Below are 24,448 nucleotides of genomic sequence, written 5' to 3' on the forward strand. Positions count from 1 at the left end.
TGTTTGAGTTACTCCATTACTAATCTGAAAACATGTTGCAAATGGATCTTCCAGAGGTAGTCCGATTGTCCAGTAGACTATACAGTTCAATAAACAATATGCTATGGTATACTTACATTTTAGACTCAATATGTCAGTTACTTTGCCAGTTTCTGCATTGCAGACGAAAAATGTACAGCAGAACCATTGCAAAACATGTTGTTTCGTTCCTGGAGGATTCAGCATTTCTGAACAAATCTGCAAATGATTCAATGACTCGTTCTTTAATGTGGAACCGAATATGGATATACCATTTTAGCATATCTTTGTGAGCAAGACATAGTAATAGTAGTATGTTAGTTTGTGATTACGAATTCAGCAACTTGTTTAGTTTCTGAATGATCCAGTCTGATGAATAAATGATTCAGAGACTTGCACTTGTCAACAATGATGTAACGCTTCTATTAATCATATTAATGTATTTGAATATAGCAGAAATTATTTAAAATTCAATACACACTGATAAAAATAATTCTGCGGTAAAGTAAATACTACAGAAAAAAAAAAAAACGTAATTTCAACATTAAAAAGTTAGTTCAGGCAAGACTTTAAAAAACAGTAAATTCTAGAGTACTCAATTCAAGCTTGCATAAATTAAAGCATAAATGTCAATGTTATAAAATGAAGTAAAACTATTCCATCTTTTCTGATACAGGTGTTCCCATCATGCATGGGTATTGAATAATTAATGAATTGGTTTATCTAAACATATCATTGGTATATCTGTATCTAAACATATCATTGGTTTTGTTGTTAGGTTTAGTAACTTGCCATTTTGGGACATTTGGAGTTAACCGTTAAGCAGCTAATAAATGGGAAATACTAGCTCATAAATTTAAAAGAATTGAAAGTATTTACTCCAATACAGGAAAAAAGAGTAAGAGTAATAAGAGTCCTCATTCTAGCTGAGGAATTTTGGTGTTACAGTTGCCTCCGGGGCTCCTCCACTGTAAAAAATTATAAAATTATAAATGAAAGTTTTATGAACAAATGTGCTCAGGATTGTAGCTTTGCAATTCATCCACTAGATGCCAGTGTTGTATATCAGTATATTTTTTGAGACTAGAATGAGCTTCAAACTGCACTGATGCAAAGAACACTTTACTTCTCTGCAAAAGAAAAAACTTAAAAAATCCCACAGCTGCTTCTACTTCATTATTCAGGTTGGTGATGATTTGTGCAAAAATCTCTACGGCACTTCATGAGACTGCAGGTAGGGATGGCAAATTGTTTTTATTGCTAGATATATTAGTTCTGTGGTCTTGTTTAATCAAATAACAAAACCAATTCTGACAAATGTTTGTTTAAAAATAGCTGCACACATTGTTATAAAAGGTCACTAATGCTTGATGGCTCTAAATCTATTTATTTATTACACACACACACACACACACACACACACACACACACACACACACACACGGAATAACATTATGATCAGTGAATTGAAGAACACTGATTATCTTTTCATCACGGCACCTGTTAGTGGGTTAGATATATGAGGCAGCAAGTGAACATCGTCCTCAAAGTTGATGCGTTAGAAACAGGAAAAAAGGGCAAGCATAAGGATTTGAGTTATAGCTAGTTGACTGGGTCAGAGCATCTCTGAAACAGCAGCTCTTGTGGGGTATTTCCCGGTCTGCAGTGGTCAGTATCTATCAAAAGTGGTCCAAGGAAGGAACAGTGAACCGGTGACAGGGTAATGGGCGGCCAAGGCTCATTGATGCACGTGGGGAGCAAAGGCTGGCCCATGTGATCAAACAGACAAGCTACTGTAGCTCAAATTGCTCAAGAAGTTAATGCAGGTTCTCATAGAAAGGTGTCAGAATATTGTTATATAGACCAGTCAGGTTGCCCATGCTGACCCCTGTCCACCGCCAACAGTGGGCACGTGAACATCAGAAGAAGGAAGCCTGGTCTGATGAATTGCATTTTCTTTTACATCATGTAGATGGTCAGGTGCGTGGATGTACATCGCTTACCTGGGGAACACAGGGCATCAAGATGCACTATGGGAAGAAGGAGAACCGGCGAAGGCAATGTGATGCTTTGGGCAATGTTCTGCTGGGAAACCTTGGGTCCTGCCATCCATGCAAATGTTAATTCGACATGTACCACCTACCTAAGCATTGTTGCAGACCATGTACGCCCTTTCATGGAAACGCTATTCACTGGTGGCTGTGGACTCTTTCAGCAGGTTAATGTGGCCTGACACAAAGCAAAAATTGTTCAGGAATGGTTTGAGGAGTACAGTGAGTTTGAGATGTTGATTTTACCTCCAAATTCCCCAGATCGCAATCCAATCGAGCATCTGTGGGATATGCTGAACAAAGAAGTCTGATCTATGAAGGCCCCACCATATTATGTCTGATCAGTGTATATATTTGCCTTATAGAAATGTGCATGGCCTTAAATTACTCTGAAACTTCCTTTATATAATGCTTCTTAAGTACATAATGTCTTATCTTCCGGATTGGGGGCACATATGTTCTGATCGTGACAGAAAAAGAAGAAAACTTTAGTGACGCTCTAATATATTCAGATGATAAGAGAGTTGCATCAGGGGCTGCATTTGATCTGTGACAGATCTCTTTGCATGCCTGTCTTTAGATTCGGTCATATCTTTGATCTTACAATGCCTATTCAGTTATAAATTAAACAAACTTAAACTGTAGACGCCTGGAAGGTGAGAATGACAGATATGAAGGCATGAAAACGTACCGTCTATGATATAAAGTATAAAGATTGATGATATTGATACGTCCATCAGAGGCAATTAGTGCAGCGATGTTAAAGTCTATGTGAGCTTTCAGTAGGGGATTTATGAGACCACACAAAGGTTTTGTAATTGAGAGGACGAACTGTGGGTCAAATTTTCCAGGAAAAGGCAATAATGAACCCATGACCAATCCCGAACATTAACCTTCATGGCAGCTTAACATTCATCCAAACCACAGCGGACGGATGCTGAAGTGTGCATTTGAGAAACTGCTCTCCATCGCGATCGCTGGCATGACACCTGAGTAAGCAAAATAAGACACTGTGAATATGTGGCATAAACAAGCCTGGAGGGTGCTTCTAAACATGAAAGCGTGTCCATTCTCCTTTTGGCCCCAGGCGTTCATAAACAAACGCCTTCTGTTCGCTCTTCCCAGTGAGTTTATTTCTGACGCGAGCTCTCGCCGCTCACGCCTGGCCTCGCTCCGACGGCAGGCGGCCATCCTGGCAGCTGCTTACCACTCCAGCTCCCGACGGGAAAAACAGAAATTGGCTTCACAGCAAACAAAACCTGGTGGAAAAAGCCTGAGAGACCAATGGGAAGTACTCGTAGCAATTAATCCTTGAATTTCCAAGGGTGTAAAGTGGATGAAAACAGTATATTGGGGCTCAAAGCTGCAGAAATGTATTTAAGTTGGCAATTATACAGATTTGGAGGATGAGTTTGTGCTGTTTAAGCACATATTACCAGCGTTGGGGAAATTAATTTTACAATATTGTGTTACTTCCTTAAAAAGGGTTGAGATAAAAATGGCATTTACAAAATGTATTTGGATTAAAGGGTTAGTTCACTCAAAAATGAAAATGTCATTAATTTCTCACCCTCATGCAATTCTAGACCCGTCAGACCTCTGTTCATCTTTGGAACACAAATGAAGATATTTGTGCTGAAATCTGATGGCTCAGAAAGGCCTTCATTAACACCAATGCCATTTCCTCTCTCAAGACCCATAAAGGCACTAAAGACACCGTTACAAAGCCCATCGTGTGTCAAACTGCTTAAATCACAAGACTTAGGCGAGCCAAATTCGATGTTGAGAATCTGAAAGCACAACAATGGTACTTTTTTGTCCTAGTTATAACCAATTTTTTGTGAGGATTCGAAAATTAATAAACGGTGAAACTGAGGTGTACATACTTAGACATCCAAACATCGACCTGAATTTCATACATATCACCACCAACTTCCAAAGCAGATCTCAACCTCCAGCACATGACAGATTCAGGACAAAGTATATTCATCACCACTACAGATCACTGCACTGGTAACAGAGCACACTATGTGGTCACCATTTCCATCCAGTAAGAAAAGCTTTAGAATAAAAACTGGCAACCGAAGGAAAACTAATAGCATAAATTATTCGTCACTGAAAGAGGCAATAAAAAAAAAAAGAGTACATTGAGAAATATACTTTTAAAATCTGTTAAATGGTGACCCAGAGGAAAAATAGGTGTCCACTAAAAAAATAAACATGCATACATAAGCAATAATATTTATGAATATTATTATATTTTCGTATAAATTACAGAGCAAAATTCTGTGCATGTGAAGAGGTGAGCATTTAGTGTCACTGTTTCCATTGCAGAAAGAATCTTGTGAGTTCCAATTAATTTTGACAACTTATCACGGCACCTTAGTGTATAATCAGCACATTTGCCTTTCCCACATATGTAAAAAATATGGTATGAGTGCCTTATCATGTTGCTTACTGTACTTAAAGGGGACATATTATGCCCCTTTTCACAAGATCTTTTAACATCTCTGGTGTCAGCTGAAAATACCCCCCAGATATTTTATTATATTTTGTCAAAAATACTCTTTCCGGTTTCTCACAAGTTTTAGAGTTTTTTCGAGTACGAGTTCGCTTGACGTCAACGGGTTGGAATGTCCTTGTATGGGCCGTACGGACTCTTCTCCCGGAAGGGTGCGCGCGTGACCAGAGCGAGAGAGAAAATACTGTCATACAGCACTATTGTGGCTGCTGGGTCACATGAGAAGCATGACGTGTCGCCAAGGAAATAATAATTCTAAAATATTTAGCAAGAGTATATAGTTTTATTTCTGCAAAAGATTTGCTGACACTTGAAGCAGGTTTGTAGCATACTGACTACTTTGCCGTTATTAGTACTTTAATTGTTATCTAGTGTTAAATTAGACCTATTGTAGTTGGGTTAGATGGCTTAGGTTTTATTGTGCATTTGTTAAAGGGGGGGTGAAACACTCAGTTTCAGTCAGTGTCATGTCAATCTTGAGTACCTATAGAGTAGCATTGCATCCTGCATATCTCCTAAAGGTCTTTATTTTTTTTATAATTATATAAGAAAGATGCGCTGTTCCGAGTCTTTCCGAAAAAAGCCGAGCGGGTGGGGGCGTATCGTGTGGGCGGAGCTAAATAATGACGTGCGCTCGCTGCTGCTGTTGTGTTGAGTCGAGTGCGTCGTAAAGCTGTGTCATCCCTAACAGCGGGAAAAACTTTATTCAAAATAAAAATATGGCTTTTAATCAGATACAGCCATACATCTATGATCCGGAATCAGACCCAGAGGCTGCAGTTGAACAGGAGCAGCAGCAAAAACGACTAGAGCAGGACGTCTCTATGTGGTACAAGTTATACACTAACTATATAATATGGTTAGCGACTTGTGTTATTTACATATTTATACTTGAATTATATCGTCGTATTTTTGTCTTTGAAGGTGTACATGTGAGAAGTGCAGTTGTGCACGTGTGTGTGTGTGTTTACGCGTGGTTTGTATAGACAATTGTAACGTTATTAAGCGGACTGGTTTTGCACGGCAGGCTAAGTTAGTGTTTACATAGAAAGACATGGAATAGTAGCACATTTGAATGAAGAAGCGCGCTTATTTCAGGGTATATGCAGGAATCCTGAAGTTAATTTCAAGACCTTTTTAAGACTTTTTAAAGACCTTCTCAAAATATTTTAAGACCTCATCGCACTTCAAGTTCTAATCGGCAACAAACCTTTAATAAACAGCTGTAGTCGAATGTGGACTTAAAATCTCTATCGTAGGCCAATTTTGTATCGTTTATATTGCATATCTGTTACGCGACGTATGGAAGGCGACACATTACCTAACTGCGCATTTCGCTAAATACATGACGTCACCTGTAGACAGCGCTGGCCAGGGATGGAGATTAACTTTTTTCAAAGTCTACCACTCAGTGTTTTTACCAGCCACTTTTTTGTTTTTAATTGACAATGTGTAACTGCATGTGAAAATTAATACTACAAGCTCTACAATACTTAAGCGGTTTATTTAATCTCAAGTCTCAATGAAATACTGACATTTTCACGATGATTTGTGGTCTTTTATGGCTTCCAGTTTTATGGTTTTTAGTCCCAACAATGAAACTATTCATTCTGGCATCTTTGAAGCGTGTTGACAACATACTGAGCAGAACATTGTCAGTAGGGATGCACCGAAATCAACATTCTTTGCCGAAACCAAAAAAGAAGAAACCGAGCCGAAAACCGAAAGAAAATAAAATTCAAACTAAAATGTTTAACTCGACCTCACTCATGTGTACATTAAATAATAATGTTCATGCCAACTGGCCTGCAGAAATGATTGAATAAAGTAATCAAATGTAAAAAATAACTGCATATTTAACTGTTTAAATGAAAGATTAATCCTTATTAAACCTACAAAAGCTATTCAATCAAGAGCATTGATTAATGTCAAACTAAATATAAGGACATCACTCAGGCAGCAGTAAAGGCTACTGCGCCTTTAAGAGCTGATGCAGGGATATGCTCGTCTTTCTCTTAAGGCATATTCAGACTATGTCTGCTTGGATACTCATCAAGATGGACATGTTGACATACTTCTTGTGTGAGTTTGTCCGTTTAAGAGCAAGACTTGAAAGAGAACTCAATATTTGCTCGCTCTCGGCTCGGATGATGCACAGCGTCAGATCTTCTCTCAGCGCGCACGAGTCTCACAGCGCGTCTTCACGCGAGTGATGACGGAGAAAACGACTGGTCATATGCGCACATACGGCAGCACTCGCATGCATTGAACAAAGTTTACGAAGAGGTGAAACAGCTCGGTAGGTGAAGCGAGCCCGACACAACTCTAAATCAGCCGCATTTGGCTGGTGGCGGTGCTAATTTCCATCCCTGGCGCGCGCGCTCCGAGCCGATCTCAGACTGAGCACCCCGTTGTTTTTTAATACTTTTGGGGATGAAAATAAATATATTCATAAATACTTTTTGGAGTCAAACTCTTTTGACAAAGCTTGAACAAAATACTTTCAAAATTTAAGACTTTATAAAGCCGTGATAAGACTTTTTAATACTTTATAAGGGTCTTAATTTTCCCAAAATTGATTTATCACCTTTTAAGACTTTTCAAGACCCCGCGGATACCCTGTATTTAGTTCAACATATTTCCCCCCTCTTTGTGTATTGTTGTTTGGAGTGCTTTTACAATACACAAACATAAAGTTACACATATAGTGGCCAGCTAAACAAATGTACACGCACTACACATCGCATGCTCCATTGATCAATTTCTATATATAGTAATATATATAGTAACTATACGTGATCATGTTTGGGCTACTTGATGAGCATAGGCAAAAACACAGACATTTGAAGCAGTCTAACTCACCGCCCGCGGTTCTAACGTTGGGACCTTTATCGTTGGGACTGCTCCATCATTCAGCATTAGGCGATTGGAAAATCCGGCATCAAGCTGGGCCTTGTTTATGAAACAGTCGGCACCGAAATGCAGCGAACAGATATAAACATTCGCGCAACTCAGTTGCTGATCCGGAAAAGCAAATTACATCCACTGTTGCCTTAACGCGGGGTTTTGGGGGAATCTGTGCAGGACTGTCTTGGTCTGGCAACCAAAAACGCACTTTTTGATGTCATTGTTAATTGTGCACATCACCTGTGCAGCGCAGCCTACGAGCCAGCGCTTTGATGGGCGTAGCCTGTTACTTTTGCTCTCTCCCTCTCTCTCTCTCTCTCTCTCTCTCTCACGCGCTTCCGGTAGAATTGTCCGTAAGGCCCATACAAGGAAATTCCGCCCCCATTAACGTCAAAGGGGACGCATGATCGCAAAAAACTTGCCGAAACTTATGACTAACAGGAAGTAGTATTTTTGACAAAGAAATACTCCCATCAAACGTCCACCTTAACTTTTGAAACTTTGTCCATGTTTAGTATGGGAATCCAAGTCTTTAACAGTGTAAAAAGATCAGTATGCATGAAACAGCATTTCACCCCCCCTTTAAGTAAATTTGTTGTGTTTTGTATTTATTTATATTTATATATTTAAGTATACTTCACACTTAATAAATTAATAAATTGTCCAATTTTAATATTTTTTCCCATTAAAAAGCCATTCTTTAATGACATTCATCATCGTTTTGCTGCTCTTTTAAATTAAAAATAAAAATTATATAAAATATCAGTTCAGGCACCGGTACCATTTTAAAAGTATAAGTTTGGCACTGGTATCATAAAAAACCCAACCAATACCTAACCGTTCATGAGAGATTGATAATGATTACTGGGTATTATAAAAATAAAGTATTGGGTGGATTTTCATGTAAGGGATAATGTACACCCAGCCGGTTGTTATGGCAGAATAACCCCTGACAGAGTGATCAGGACCTCGGACTTACTCAATATTTCTTGAGTGTCAATGAAATATTGGCTTGAGTTTAAATATTTTATTAGCTCTTACGGAAAGCTTCTGCGTAGAAAAACAGTTCCAAACTACTTTAGGCTTTTATCTATTACTGAAAAGATTTGTTTGTGCCATATATGTGTAAACCAATGCTGAAAGGCATAGTTTACTCAAGTATGAGACCAAACACCGACTCAACAGAATCTACAGCGGGTTTAATCCAGTAGCCTCGCCCACCGACTCATGGAGGGCTCGTGCTAGCTGGTCAACAACAATAAACATGCCGATCAGAAGTGGACAGTAACTAAGTACATTTACTTGAGTACTTATTTTTTCTGGAAGCTTATGACTTTAACTTCACTACATTTGAAAGACAAATATTGTACTTTTTACTCCACTACACTTCTATCCAAGTCGAAAGTCGTTTCTGTAGCAGCTCTGTAACTTATATACAAGTATTTAAATACTTTAAATAGTTTAAGTTAGTCGTATGCTAGTATGTCAGATGGAGCATCACTGAATGCTTAAACCATGATGGCATAATGTGCATTTATACAACAATAATAAAATAATGCATTGGCATAAAAAAGGAAATTTACTTTTGATACTTAAGTACTTTTGAAAACAAATACTTCTGTACTTTTACTTGAGTAAAAATCTGTTTTTACAACTTTTACTTGTAACAGAGAAATATTTAACCAGTAGTACTTTTACTTTTACTCAAGTAATAGAGTTGTGTACTTTGTCCACCTCTGATGCCGAGGAAGATTAATATATTGCGCTATTCCTGGTTGTGGAAGAACACAGTCGCTGCATAAGCTTCCTTCTGATCCTAATATTAGGAATGTGTGGTTGAACTTTATTTTTAATGAAGTTCCAGCTCACGTGGGGAAGACATGTTCACTTTATTTCACTGCGGAATCGTTTGTAAACAAATCTCCGGTTGATGCACGATTTGGAGCCGACAGGAATGGTGCAACACACTTATGTGAATAAAACGTGTCTTTATATGTAACAGTACTGCATTGTTATAGATCGTTTTGCTTATGTGTACCTGTCTAGCTGAGCATAACTTTAGCACGCTGGACTCAGACACGTATGGGCCAGGGCTCGAAAAGCACGGAAGGCCAATGAATCTCATTATATTCTCATTAAGTCTGATCTTGCGGGCTATGTGTAATATAAAAATAATAGTCCAATCAATTGCGGGTCAATGAGAAATAAATCATTTTGTTTGTTTGATAAAGACGTTTACGAGAAACTGATCGAGAAAATCATTCTGGTTGCCGCTTCTCCCTCACTCTCTCCTCTCCCTTGTGAACTGACAGGGGAGCAGAAGCTCATTAAATATCCAAATCTTAAAGCAGTGGGTGTTTACTTCCAAGTCTCAAGTGTATCATGCCCATCAGAACCCAGCGTTCAGGAGAGAGCCTCAAAACCAGTGTAAAAAATAGCCTATTACTTATTATTACTTGATGTTTTTGAATGTAAAAAATAGGGCTGAACGATATTACGTTATCATATCTATACCTAGATATGAACTTTCAAGATATTACTACCGAAAAAAGCAACGATATCGACGATATAGATTTCCCCTCTCCGCGTTCGCCCTGCATACAACTCTGGCAGTCACAACAAACATCAGTTTTACGAGTGCCCTTGAATACACCGCTAAAGCCATCGCACACACACTTACCAGGGACGTGGGAACTATATTGTGAGAGGGGAAGCGGCATTTCCATGGTGACGCGTCATTGCTTGTCACGTGACACACCGCAGCAGCAACAGCACTGAATGAATGTTGATCTGCTTTTGTCATTTTTCCTTTTTTATTCAGAATATTCACAAATGTGTTAGCTATGGCATGAAATATCGGATATTCCGATTGTCAAATACATGCAAGTGGAAGTATATTGTTGTTTAAACCCCTTTATAACGATTGCGTTAGTTGAGCTGTATGCGCGATGGGCGCCGCCGTGTTAGTTTGTGCCGCAGATGCAGTTCAGAGAATCGGATCTATTGGATTTGCAACCTCTATCAACATGTGAATTCATCCATTTCTCCCGAAATACTTAAAAGTAAGTGGCTGGTGAACTGGGAATAGAATGGAGTAAACATTGAAGTTACTTACACAATGTGTGTATCTGATATGAATAAAACGTGTCAAATTATAATGAAAAGGATTATTATTAACTCTTCCATAGACATCAGTGTGTATTTTACAAACTCTAAGGCTGCATTTACACTGCAGGTCTTGATGCACAATTCCGATTTGGTGACTATATCGATTTTTTTTGACGACATCATCTTTTCAAAAGCGACCCGTATCCAATATTTGCATTTACACTGTAGACTGGCAAAACAGCCCAAGACGTTCTTAACCGGTGAAAGGAAGAAAAACAGCGCGATATGCAATGAACGCAGACAAAATGATTGTACAATGTTTTGTTGTCTGCACTGTTCCACACATCTTTAAAGTCGGCAAAACATTTCTCTCTTAAGGCGGAACAAAAGGAGGAGAGCCCTTAACAGGGTTGCCAGGTTTTCACAACAAAACCAGTCCATTTTAAACTGAAAACTGTGTTAAATTAGTCCAATTGTGCATGAAAACCGTGGACTTGGCAACACTGGCCCTTGATCGCAGTTTGTGTCCACCTGAGTTGACGTCATTCGCCTGCGTCCTTTTTTCAATGACGTACGACTCTCATTTACTGGGGAATATCCGATCAGTCCGCTTACATGGCAGACGCTAATGCACGCATCCGAATCATATCGGATTTATTACCACATATGAGTAAGGCCTGAATCCGATCTGAGGATATCGGAATTCATGCGTTTTTTTACTGCTTACCGGAATTGGGTCACTTGAACCATGCAGTGTAAATGGGTCCCAAATGTATTGTTTTTTTTTTAGTGCTTATGTGAATTTATATGTTTGAAAACTAAAACAGTATGTGGTTGAAAACACTGAAAAGTTGTGGTATATGACAACAATACATTTTCTGACACAAATTTTTGAAATGTAGGCTTAAATCTTTTACATTTTCTGAGAAATGCTTTGTTTTCACTGAACACGTAGTCATATCGTATTGTATCGATATAGAGATATCTGGCATGAAAATCGAGATATGAATTTGTCCATATCGTTCAGCACTAGTAAAAAAACACACAAACATCATTAGTTGACCTCAGACAACAGTATAAAAAAATAAAACAAGCCAGTTCATGACACCTTTAAAGCTCCGGCCGATTGCCTTCTGTGGAAAAAGTGTTAAAAGTATTTGTGAAGCCACAAAACGCACAACTTTGAGGCGGATGGGCTACAACAGCAGAAGACCCCACACGGTACCTCTGATCACTCCTACTACAAATAGGAAAAAGAGGCTACAATTTGCACAAGCTCGACAAAATTGGATAGTTGTAGAGTGGAAAAATGTTGCCTGAGTCTCGAGACATTCAGATAGTAGAGTCAGAATTTGGCGTAAACAGAATGAGAACATGGATCCATCATGCCTTGTTACCACTGTGCAGGCTGCTGGTGGTGGTGTAATGGTGTGGGGGATGTTTTCTTGGCACACTTTAGCCCCCTTAGTGCAAAGTGGGCATCCTTTAAATGCCACAGCCTACCTAAGCATTGTTTCTGACTATGTCCATCCCTTTATGACCACCATGTACCCATCCTCTGATACTTACAGCAGGAAAACGAACCATGTCACAAAGCTTGAATCATTTCAAATTGGTTTCTTGAACATGCCAATGTGTTCACTGTAATAAAATGGCACCCACAGTCACCAGATCTCAACCCAATAGAGCATCTTTGGAATGGGAGCATCTCTGGATGTGCATCTCCACAAATCTCCATCAACTGCAAGATGCTATCCTATCAATATGGGCCAACATTTCTAAAGAATGCTTTCAGCTCCTTGTTGAATCAATGCCACGTAGAATTAAGGCAGTTCTCAAGGCGAAAGGGGGTTGAACACAGTATTAGTATGGTGCTCCTAATAATCCTTTAGGTGAGTGTATATATACATTTTACATTTCTTCTTACTGCATTCCCCCCTGACAATGTCTTATTTTATGTTGCGTTGGTGCACACTTTACACAACTAATTGCCAACTAGAGCAATTAAAAGATAATTTTCCTCTGTAACTGTAATTATGTTGTCTCAGCTCCCATTTCCCATTGTCTCACCCTTCTCTTACACTCTTTTGCAGTTTCATTGATGCTCATGTAAATTGATGTTCAGTAATGATCTGGGGTGCTTTGTCAATCTAGTCGCACAATAAAAGTGAAACATTTCAGTCTTGTACTTCGCACTTGGTTTAACATTTATTTTTCAAGGAATTTATAATTGTATGGAGACTTAATGTTGATAATGAACTGCTGATTGGTAATGTTAAGCCTTTAAAATAAAAACTTTCACAAGTAATACTGCAACGTCCACCTGAAAAGTCATTGGTACCACCCACTGATTATGCAACACAAAACTGCAATGACAATAAAAGAGAGAGACATTGAGAAACAGACATCCGTAAGCCAAAACTTCTACAGAGAGAGCTAGTCCTAACTGCTGCGATAAAGGATCTAATGGTAATGACTCACGTACAAAAGGCTACCAGACCTTTGGCTTCAGATGAAAGCTGCACTCTGCCGTTCATCAGTCATCAGACGATCAAAATATATTTAGTGATGCTAAAGCAAACACACCTTTTGAGTCATTCACCAAGTGCAAATGAAACAAGTACAGTGTGTGACCTTTTGAATATAAAAATGTGCTAACCACAACATTTGGAAACAAGTGTCTGCTCATTATACTTTGGAGTCAGCATGACAAATGTAAAACACTATTTCTTCGTATACTGTTCGGGATTTTAAATATTCAACATGCTCAGCAGATGCACACTCTTCTATATGTAAATATGCACTTAAAGGTTAACACTGTTCAAAGTCACAAAAGTTACATTTTCAACTGAGTGACTAGTGTTTCCAAAGCGTGGGTTTGAGAATTAAGTAACTTGCAAAGTTAAATTGTCGCCTACCTAATACTGGCACTCATCATCTTATATGTGCCAATTTGCTTTCTCTGCATGATAAAGGTGAAAAAAAATCATGTTTTTTTCCCCTTATATCACATTCCAAAAAAGGAATAGTTCATAATTTCATTATTTACTCAACCTCATGCAACGCTATCTCACAACCAATTTGTACGAGGTGACTATTTCGCACAACCTCACTCGAATGGATTCGTACCATTTGTCTATATCAGAGTGATGGGTAGGTTTTAGGGGCAAGACATTTGTAAGAAATCATACAAATTGACCAACTTTTCATTGGTAATGTCCCATAAAACAGAAAAGGAGATATTTTGAAGATTCTTTTTGCAGCTTTTCCAACAATAGGGCATTGCTAGTTTTCACTTTATTCACTGCCTCTCCTTGGACTTTAAACATGACTGGCTTTTATTTAGTGATCAAAAAATTTAACATGATATTTTGTAATTATCATTTAAACTGGATGTTTGTCATAAAGCAACATATTGGGAAGATGTTATGGGGTTTCAAATCAAACTATGATTTTCTGAAACAGGACATTGATTTTATACATGTCCACTGTAGAGGACACCAGGACTTACATCATGTTTATCAGTGAATAGGGAAATAAATAATATTTCAATATTCCTATGAAATATTAGATAATGAAAATGTTGCCAGTTACAGCTCCCATTATTACACTTCTTCTTTCAATACATGTTGCCACAAGGACACAATAATATGCAAAATGAATGAATGAATGAATGAATGAATGAATGAATGAATACATAATACATGTATATAATGTGAAAATCCACTTATGGCCATTTTACACACTTATTGCATAAACCAAAATATGGTATAAAAAATCCTGAAACCTAAAACTTGATTGGTGAATTTTTTTTATTTATTATAAGTGTGATGAACTTGTTTTTTTGTTTTTTTGTTGTTGTCTGAGGTCAACTCAATGATGTTTGTGTGGTTTTTACATTCACAAATATCATAACTAATAAGTAATAGGCTATTTTCTACACTAGTTTTGAGGCTCTCTCCTAAACGCTGGGTTTTGATGGGCGTGCCGCACTGGAGACTTGGAAGTAAACGCCCACGGCTAGGATTGGATAAGATTTGCATATTTAATGAGCTTTAGCTACTCTGTCAGTTCAGTTCACGTGAGAAAGTGGCAACCGAGATTCTCTCACATGTCTCGTAAACGTCTTTATCAAACAAACACAATGATTTATTTCTCATCCACCTGCTATTGATTAGAATATTATTTCTAATTATATAAAGCCTTAAAGGTCCCGTTCTTCGCGATTCCATATTTCAATCTTTAGTTACATAGTGTGTAATATTGCTGTTAGAGCATAAATAATACCTGTAAAATTATAAGCTCAAAGTTCAATGCCAAGTGAGATATTTTATTTAACAGAAGTTCCCTTTCAAAGCCTACAGCGAACGGCCGGTTTGGACTACAGCAGGAAGTTCAGGGATGTAATGACGTCACTAGAACCATTTGTTGACTAACCCTCCACCCAAAAGAACACGCAAAATAGGGGGCGTGGTCTTGTTGCTCTCCCACGTGGAGAAGAGCGCGCATTCAGCGCTTGCATCTCCCCGTTATGGTAAGAGGCGGGACCTTTCCGGGCAAAGTGCGCTAAGCTGCTGTCCAATCACAACACAGGAAACGCTGGCCCAATCAGAACTCGTTACGTGTTTCTGAAGGAGGGACTTCATAGAACAAGGAAATCATCAGGCCGTTTATAGGACAGAGGAAACAGCGCTGTACGCTGTTTTTTTACACGCGAAACATGAACTCATGTTATATTGCACACTGTAAACATAATCAAAGCTTTGAAAACGCACAAAGAATGGGACCTTTAAAGTTCTGCATAATTAAGCATAATTACCCTTTATGCTTCAAAACTGCTCTTCAGAATCCTATGGGTGATGTCACATGTTACATCAATATTTTTTTACAGTCTATTTTCTGGACTTTATCTGTTGTGGAGCAACTATGCTCGAACAGGAGCTGTTCGGAACAATGAAATGATCAGGGCGGGCTTTATATGATGATGGACAGATGATAAACAGTAACGTAATCTTCCACCTCTCCAAAGAGGGCTTGGGTTGAATTTGTCTAATTCGTATGCATTCACCTGTGCTCTGATTGGTTGTAGATCTATCCAATTGAAGGTCTGTCCTGGTTTAGGGTGAAACACGCCCCATAATCAGCCCATTGGAGCAGTATCACACTCTTATTCTGACTAGAATTGAGTATGACGATGTCAGGCTAAAGAATATGGTTTCAGAAGTCTAAAAATAGTACAGGAGCTATAAGAAATACCTTTATGGGTATTTTATGATTTTATTGACAGATGTGGTCTCTTTGAACTGTTGTTGTATGGAAAAAAGCTGCTTGAAGATTCTTCAAAAATTATTTTATGTTCCATAGAAGAATTGTAGAAAAAAAAAGATTGGAACACAAGAGCGAGTCAATTACAAAAACCTTTTGCACATCATTTTCAATTTAAAGTTTTATAAAACACTTCTACAAAAGCTAAAGTTGTCTATGGGGCTGTTTTCAAAAAGTGTTTGGGCTGTTCATTTACATGACAACAGTTTTGGGGGCCTAAAAAAAGGTCACCTTTTTAAAACAGTTGTGCAAAATGCAAATGTGTGAAAACGGTGATGTCATGCACGTGTGTATAGGTGTGTAGTGTTTCTTTACAAAGTGGCATCGCAAACTACTGGCCTGGATTGATAATACAGCGTTTTTAGTCATGTTCACAGGACCAGGTAAACGGGATTGTTTTGACAATGTTGTCATCTGTGCACAAAAAAAGCAAAGAACATTATTTACATGTAAACATACAGCACACTTAATTTACTCTAATCAAATAATTAACTTATCCATCTATTCTAGGCGATGATGTAGATATAAATGTCAAAAAATATTATTTATGCTGATATTATTCCGAACTTATACTGAAATATTCACAATCGATAAGATCATTTGATGGCATCAGAAAATAGTTCACATTCCTTTTTATATTCCTCATCCTCATTGTCCTTTGCCTAATGCCTGCATTGTGTCTTTTCTCACAAGATTAATCTGTAGAAGCTGTAAGAATTTCAACACTCAAAGACAAGTTTAAAAGGCATTACCCTTGAAAGCACTCAAGGCACAACATTTATCTAATGGTAATAAACCTGTTTGAATTTGGGATTTCAAAGCGTGGATGTTAAGACCCACTTATAGGAGAGCAAACGCATTAATGTCATCGTAGACTGAAGATTTAAAGATCAATGCCGTACAATGAAAATACTACCTATTCAACTTGTTTGTCAGGAAGATGAGTAAATGTAAGTGACTGTGTTTCCTTCCATTCAAACAAACAAGCTTTACGTACTTTGTCATTTAGTACAGTACAACATGGACTCTTAGCCGGGGATAAAGTGTCACTACTGGAAAACAAACCATTAGTACAAATCATGTTATTGCAGAGATTACCATCACATGCTTTTGTGATGTGTGAGAGGATCTGTGAGAGGATCTAATATTTTATACTACTCAAAGTCATGGGAAATTTAAAAAATGTCCATGTTTGTACAAAGTACCAATGCACTTGAGGTAGGCCTACATCCAGCAGGACAATTTAATGTTCACAAAAAAAGTCATATAGCCTACTAGGATACATTATGACAAGAGTCAACTTATATAGTGAAGGCTCATTTTATCTAAAAGGTTTTCTGTTAAAGGGTATATAAAGGGTTATACTTTTCCAAAGTTGTTTTATTTACAGAATTTGCTCGATGACAAAGCACATAAGGTTGTATAAATACTGAGGGATTGTAGGTTTTTTGACATTCTCTGTATCATGGTCAAGGATTGTGTCCGCAGGCAGTGAGTTTCATCCCACCTGCTTGGCTGCTTCTATATTTGTTTTATAAAAAGATCCGGAAATACAACCTAAAGTCGACAGTGAACAAACCTTGATGTTTAAAACACATCTCATGTCGGTCCATATAGTTACTCTACGAAGTATTAGCCTCCACAGGTTAAAAGTCTGACCTCACGATTTTCATCTTTCACATTTGACAATACTAATTTCAAATCTATGGCCAAAGTAACAGGTAGCCTAAATTGTCCAGCTCTGTGTTGTACCGGCAGTTGTAATAAAAATAAAAAAACCTCTCATTCAAAGAACGGCAAAAGTACAAACATGACCGTCAGGTTGTCAAACTTACATGCGAGGCATGCATGAGAACATGTGAAGGTGCGCGTGCCGCGAGAGAATAATCATGCACCTTTAGTCCTACCACTCGATGAACTTGACGTGTCCACTCGGGATGAGGTGCTGTCGAGATTCTTCTCCATTGCAATAGTCTTTGTTTCCAGTTTTTTTTCTCCGTGTGTAGCGCACTTGTGGGGGGCAGATTGTGACTGTTGCTCTTCAGCGTTCGGCAACTTCAGCTGATGCTGTCTGATGCAGTCGCGGATGCACGTCACCGACCAGGCGCGCTCTCGAGGCCAGTGTTGTTTTCATATGGGTAGTTAACTTTAGCATTAATCTTGTATATGTTAAAATATGTATTCATTAAATATATTGCTTCATGCAGTAGTGTTTTTTAAATCAAATTTAAATGTCATGTCTCAGTTATGCTATGTTGTTCAATAGTAGGCTATCTTACATGACATTAAAATACAAGTTAATGCCTTAAGCATTTTAAATGTATTCCACCATAATAACTGAAGGCGGTGCAATTTAAACAATGCATTTTAATTGTGAACTGATGTTCAGCTGTTCAATCAATTTATTAGCGGGTCATGCCTAAACACTGCTCACAGACACAAAGATGTATCTTTAAAGGGATGGTTCACCCAAAAAGAAAAATATTTGATGTTTATCTGCTTACTCCCAGGGCATCCAAGATGTAGGTGTGTTTTTTTCTTCAGTAGAACACTAATGAAGATTTTTAACTTTAACCGTTGCTCGCATAAGCCACATCAATGGGGTGTTTTCTATGAGAGTATTATTAACCCTGTGGCTCGTGGCAACACATTGATGTCAACGAAACGATCGGTTTCTGCAAGAAAAACCAAAAAGTATTTGTTGTTTTTTTACCTTTACCATGCCATTTACCATTTACTTCACGTCATTTTTTACCTTCTTCAACGGAAGTAATGGCGCTGGGGAATTCTAGATGAGATTAATCTGATATGAGGTAAAAAAAAAAAAAAAAAAAAAAAAGAACAAATAGGCTACTGTTCGGTTTCTCACAGTAACTGATCGTTTGGTGTCTTCAGACATCAATGTGTTGCCACGAGCCACATGGTTTAATATGGATTTGTATGTCTGTGTGTTTTTTACTCTCATAGGAATTGATAAATCTTGGATGCCCTGGGGGTAAGCAGATAAACATTTTCATTTTTGGGTGAACTATCCCTTTAATTCCACCAAGATGATCACAGTCATCATGTTTTCATGTCATTGAAAGGCCATTTTTAATTTTGAAAGTTGAAAGGCCATTGAAAGGCCAGGTTTAATTTTGACATGATATTAAGTGGTGATATGGTACATTCAAGTAATGTCATAAAGATCGTATTTACAAGTTGAACACACATGAATGCCACCACAAAGTTGTAAAAACTAGTGGGAAGTTGGGGATTTTCTTTAAGCCCCGATCTGTACGAGTTGGGGGCGTGTCAGTGAGAAACATGGGAGAATCAATGGATACAACGGGTAGCAGTGACACTGTCATGCTTTGTCATTTACAACATAAGCTAGCATTGTAGTTAGCTTAATATATAACAATACCATTTACAGTGGCTTCATAAACCTGGTTATTTACTCTCATGTAACTTCATTCTTTCTCAGTTACTCCCCACTCATCGCGTACTTTAGGGTGTCTGTTAAAAGTCAATGGGCTCAGGGGAGGCAATAACCCAGTTGCGTGCACAGGCCTCCACGGGGTCAGGGTCTGTACCGATCGCGTTCCGGGGGGTGGGGGGATTGGTCCCCCTCAGTAGAAATCGTGTAGTGTGATTGAAAGGGGCACTTTCACTTTCAAACTGGCAGGGGCTCAAGCCCCCCCCCCGGCTGTAACTTTACCTGCAGGTTTTGCTGTTTGGCAGTGTAATATCATACATGTATACATTCTTTAATTAATTTTTTGTTTAAATACAGTTTATACATGCTCGTTTCCACGGCAGAGTTCAAAATAAATATTTTCTTTACTACTGGAGCTGCCAGTTTGGTACATTTCAATTAATTATTAAATGGCAAGCATGAATTTGGATTCAGTCTAAGAATTCACTCACTCATTTTCATTCATACTTCTGGTTATATTAGCGGAGTAGGGAATAGTGAATGAGGGTTGGGGGGGGGGCTTTTTAGGACTTTTAGATGGCTTATGGTTTTCTGTTTCCTTTGTTCTTTTTTTCTACCACTAGCTTGTCTCTACAGTATTTGATTTAACAATCACACCTGTTTGTATTCTTTTAATTATCACTGTGTATTTAAAGGTGCAGTATGTAGTATCTATGTAGCCTGAGGTGGTAATACTCAATTTTAGTCAGAATACGAGTCTTATACTAATCCATTGAGCTGAGATTATGGGGCGTGTTTCAACCAACCAGGAAAGACCTCGATTGGACAGACCTACAACCAATCAGAGCAACAGAGCGACGCATAACGTTAGTTGTCAAATGTCAACAGAACTCAACTGCACTGTGCTGCCAAGTCTGCGGTTTTCTCGAGGGTTGTTTTCCATGTTTGCGGGTTAAAGCGACCTTAATTATGTGATATATAATTTTTGCAGGCAACCTTGCCAAAATAACACACATTTACCCCCCAAACACCTTTTTTTTTTCTTCCGGAGAACCCCTCAAAAAGCTATTGGGCTTGTTTTGGGCTAGTAGTTGGGGGGTTTTGTTCTTAAAAACTTGGCAACCCTGTTTGCATGCATGCTGGAATATGTAACGTTAGAAGAAAAAAATCTGTAAATTATATTTGCTGGTGTTGTAAAAAAAAGAATTTAAGGATACATAGAGTACTTACCAACATGATCATTATTTCAGAGAGAAATAGTAAAGGTGAATGCATATACGAACAAGCTCTCCGTTTAGGATTAGAACAAATTCAACCCAAGCGTCTTTGATGACGTGGATGATTACGTTACTGTTTATCATCTGTCCATCATCGTCTAAAGCCTGCCCTGATGATTTCATTGGTCCGAACATGTTCTGTTCGGGCATAATTATTCCTCTATGGATCAAGTCCAGACCGAACTGGCCTAGCTCAAACGTAGTGGGCAGGGGTGTGTTAGGCTGGCATCCAGGCTAGTATTTATGAGGATATTGACAGAAATGCAATATAATATACATAACTATGAACTATGTTTTCAGTGAAGTATAAAGACCTTACATAATGAACCATACCTTAGAATGAGCCATTATCTACATACACCACGGGTCCCCTTACAGTGAAATCTGCATTTTGCGCCACCAAGTAGAACGCTACACTGTTCTCCCTTCCAATCAAATATTGTGCTAAAAAAAAAAAAAGAACTATTGTATTTGACCAAAACAATTGATGACTCATTCGCACTATACAGATTTTTGTTTAACACCTGTGGTGATTGCCAAGCTTTTAGACCAGTTAAAAAGTAATGGCAAATACTGTAAAGAGAATCAATGTAGCTCTGAGGAAAAAGCCAGCATCAGTGTGTGAACACTTTTCTCTAATGCAGATTCATACAGTGGGTTTTCAGTATCCAGAGGCCAACTGTAAATTTTATGATCCATTAGTAACATTCACACTAAACTAGAATTTTGATCTAGCAGGTATTATAGCTGCTATTATATTCCGCTATAGCCTACCATACCACTATGCCTTTTCAGTTTGAGACTTGCTACTCAGAACTGGCAGTGCTGAGAACACACTGCCACGCTGAAGCTTGATTTAAGGTTTCATGGAGAATGGAAAAGAGTATATTAAAAGACTGCTCTGAAACCAGCAGATGGGATTTGACATTTCTGACAGCATTTTGAACAGCAATATCCAGCGTTTACACTATCTCTGGAATATACATCCATTATTTTCCCAGTATATTGCTCAAGATGTTGTGCTGTTATTCTATCATAATAATTCTCTAACAATATTTGTATATTAGAAATTTAGCTTTAAAAGAAGAATAAACATTATCATCATCACTTTTTCCTGAAACCATAATTAACATAATAAATTTAAAAAACGCAATCAACATCCACTACCCAAGCTGTGATAATGAAATGCTGGTGAAAGGAAATGAAGAGCTGGAGAACACGTAGGAGGGCAAAACTCCTCACAGGAGAAATTAAGTATCCACTAGGCAAACTTTATGTCTTTCAGACAAGAGAATAAAGAAGGATTTGGCTCTATTTGCTCAATGCAGTAATTCACTGACTCCATACCCACATCTGACTGTACTGTATAGTGTGTGCGTACACGAGATGGTAGCCTGGAGACTAAGAAGATAATGTCTGAGCTATGAAGTGTGATGAGCTTACGTAACTGAGGACTGAGGCATATACAGAATATGGGAGTTAATGTGGCTATGACATTGAGGAAAACACACAAGAACAAGATGCAAGGAGATGACTTGAAATCTTCCAATTAGCATTAGATGTTATTTCACTCAAACATGCTCATTTAACCTTTCTGTGGCTCCCCCGCAGATCTGAAAGCAAGTTGATAAAATTCAGCTAGAGATAATTAGCACCGAAAAAAACAATGACCAAAATAAAAATCGGTTGTCTCTGGCAGCAGATGTGTATAATATAATATAATATAATATAATATAATATAATATAATATAATATAATATAATATAATATAATATAATATAATATAATATAATATAATATAATATAATATAATATAATATTTAAAGTTGCTGTCAGTAACTTTTTTGTGTTCAAGATTATATAATGAGAATGTACAATATGAATCCATTTTCTAAACCATGTTTTTATCATACCCTGAATCATTATGGTGCACTTATAATAAGTGTTTATATTGGGACTATTTTAGATCGGTCTGGTAGGTTCCGCTGTGGAGGAGCACAGTCCCTGTGTGACTCGACATAAACAGAGTGAAGTAGCTCCGGGTTCAATGTTCTTCCGCAAGACGCATGCAGTTCTGTTTATTAAAGGGATAGTTCACCCAAAAAGCTGCCTACACCCAGGGCATCCAAGATGTAGGTGTGTTTGACTCTTCAGTAGAACACAAATGAAGATTTTTAACTCCAACCATTGCTTCTATAATGCATGTCAATTGGGTGTTTGAGAGTAAAAACACCATATTAAACCCTGTGGCTCGTGGCAACACATTGATGTCTTAAGACACAAAACGATCGGTTTCATTCTTAAACACCTCTGATTGGCCATTGTGTTCACTCGCTCAACATGTCTGTGATTGGCTACAACGATCAACGCTCTGAGCTTACACAAATACACACGACACAGGAGTGTTTGAAAGCAGGAGTCTATCAGCGGATCCGTCTTTCAAATGCTCCTGTGTATATATGTGTAAGTGCTTGGTGAAGAGCGAGCACCAATGAAGCAATTGGGGAAGAGCTTTGATCTTTGTAGCCAATCACAGAAGCATGTTTAGCACGTGAGCACAATGGCCAATCAGAGACAAACAGCCGTGGCTAAAAGTTTTGAGACTGACACAAATATTAATTTTCACAAAGTTTGCTGATTCTGTGTTTTTTGATATTTTGTCGGATGTTACTATGATATACTGAATCAAGTTATAAGAGTGTCAAAGGCTTTTATTGACAATTACACAACGTTTATCCAGTATTTGCAGTGTTATCCCTTCTTTGTCAAGACTTCTGCAATTCACCCTTGCATGCTGTCAGTCAAGTTCTGGGCCACATCCTGACTGATAGCAGCCCATTCTTGCATAATCAATACTTGGAGTTTGTCAGAATTTGTGGGGGTTTGTTTGTCCACATGCCTCTTGAGGACTTACCACAAGGTCTGGGAGTTTCTTGGCCATGGACCCAACATTTTGATGTTCTGTTTCCTGAGCCACTTAGTTATCACTTGTGCCTTATGGCAAGGTGCTCCATCATGCTGGAAAAGTCATCGTTCGTCACCGAACTGTTCTTGGATGGTTGGGAGAAGTTGCTCTCAGAGGATGTTTTGGTACCATTCTTTATTCATGGTTGTGTTCTTATAGGCAAAATTGTGAGTAAGCCCACTCCCTTGGCTAAGAGGCAACACCACAAATAAATGGTCTCAGGATGCTTTACTGTTGGCATGAATAAGATTTTTCATGCCAACAGTAAATAATAAGATTTTTTTTTCCCGCCTCAAACTATCAGAAAGGGGATTCATCAGAGAAAACGACTTTACCCCAGTCCTCAGCAGTCCAATCCCTGTACCTTTTGCAGAATATCTGTCTGTCCCTGATGTTTTTCCTGGAGAGAAGTGGCTTCTTTGCTGCCCTTCTTGACACCAGGCCATCCTCCAAAAGCCTTTGCGTCACTGTGCATGCAGATGCACTCACACCTGCCTGCTGCCATTCCTGAGCAAGCTCTACATTGCTGCTACCCTGATCCTGGAGCTGAATCAACTTTAGGAGACGGTCCTGTTACTTGCTGCTCTGAAGCCCTGAAGCCTTCTTCACAGCAAATGAAACTCTCTCCTTGAAGGTCTTGATGATTCAATAACTGGTTGATTCAGGTTCAATCTTACTAGCAGATATATCCTTACCAGGGCCTGGTATCAATAAAAGCTTTTCTTTGACTAACAAGGACAATTTCAGCTCTGAAACTTAGAGCATATTCTTATATTACCATGACCTTTTATATATCAAAAGCTCAAGGGAGAGTTGATCAATCCCCCTTTAAGAATCTGTTCTCATCGCTCAAAATGC

General features: G+C 38.3%; 1 protein-coding gene across 4 annotated transcripts in view; it reads right to left on the reverse strand.

The window, feature by feature from the left end:
• Window positions 1-18,219, reverse strand: part of kcnip4a (potassium voltage-gated channel interacting protein 4a) — a 364,749-nt gene extending 346,530 nt beyond the window's left edge. Inside the window, exon 1 of one of the 4 annotated variants that reach the window (XM_067419938.1) lies at window positions 17,838-18,219. In XM_067419938.1, the coding sequence (XP_067276039.1) occupies window positions 17,838-17,895 (58 nt within the window). In that variant the 5' untranslated portion in view covers window positions 17,896-18,219. Of the gene's footprint in view, window positions 1-17,825 lie in introns of all 4 variants that reach the window. The other 3 variants (XM_067419872.1, XM_067420441.1, XM_067420264.1) reach the window with 3 other exon arrangements.
• Window positions 18,220-24,448: the final 6,229 nt, after the last annotated feature.

This window comes from Pseudorasbora parva, chromosome 1, assembly GCF_024679245.1.
Source record: "Pseudorasbora parva isolate DD20220531a chromosome 1, ASM2467924v1, whole genome shotgun sequence".
Classification (NCBI taxonomy): domain Eukaryota; kingdom Metazoa; phylum Chordata; class Actinopteri; order Cypriniformes; family Gobionidae; genus Pseudorasbora; species Pseudorasbora parva.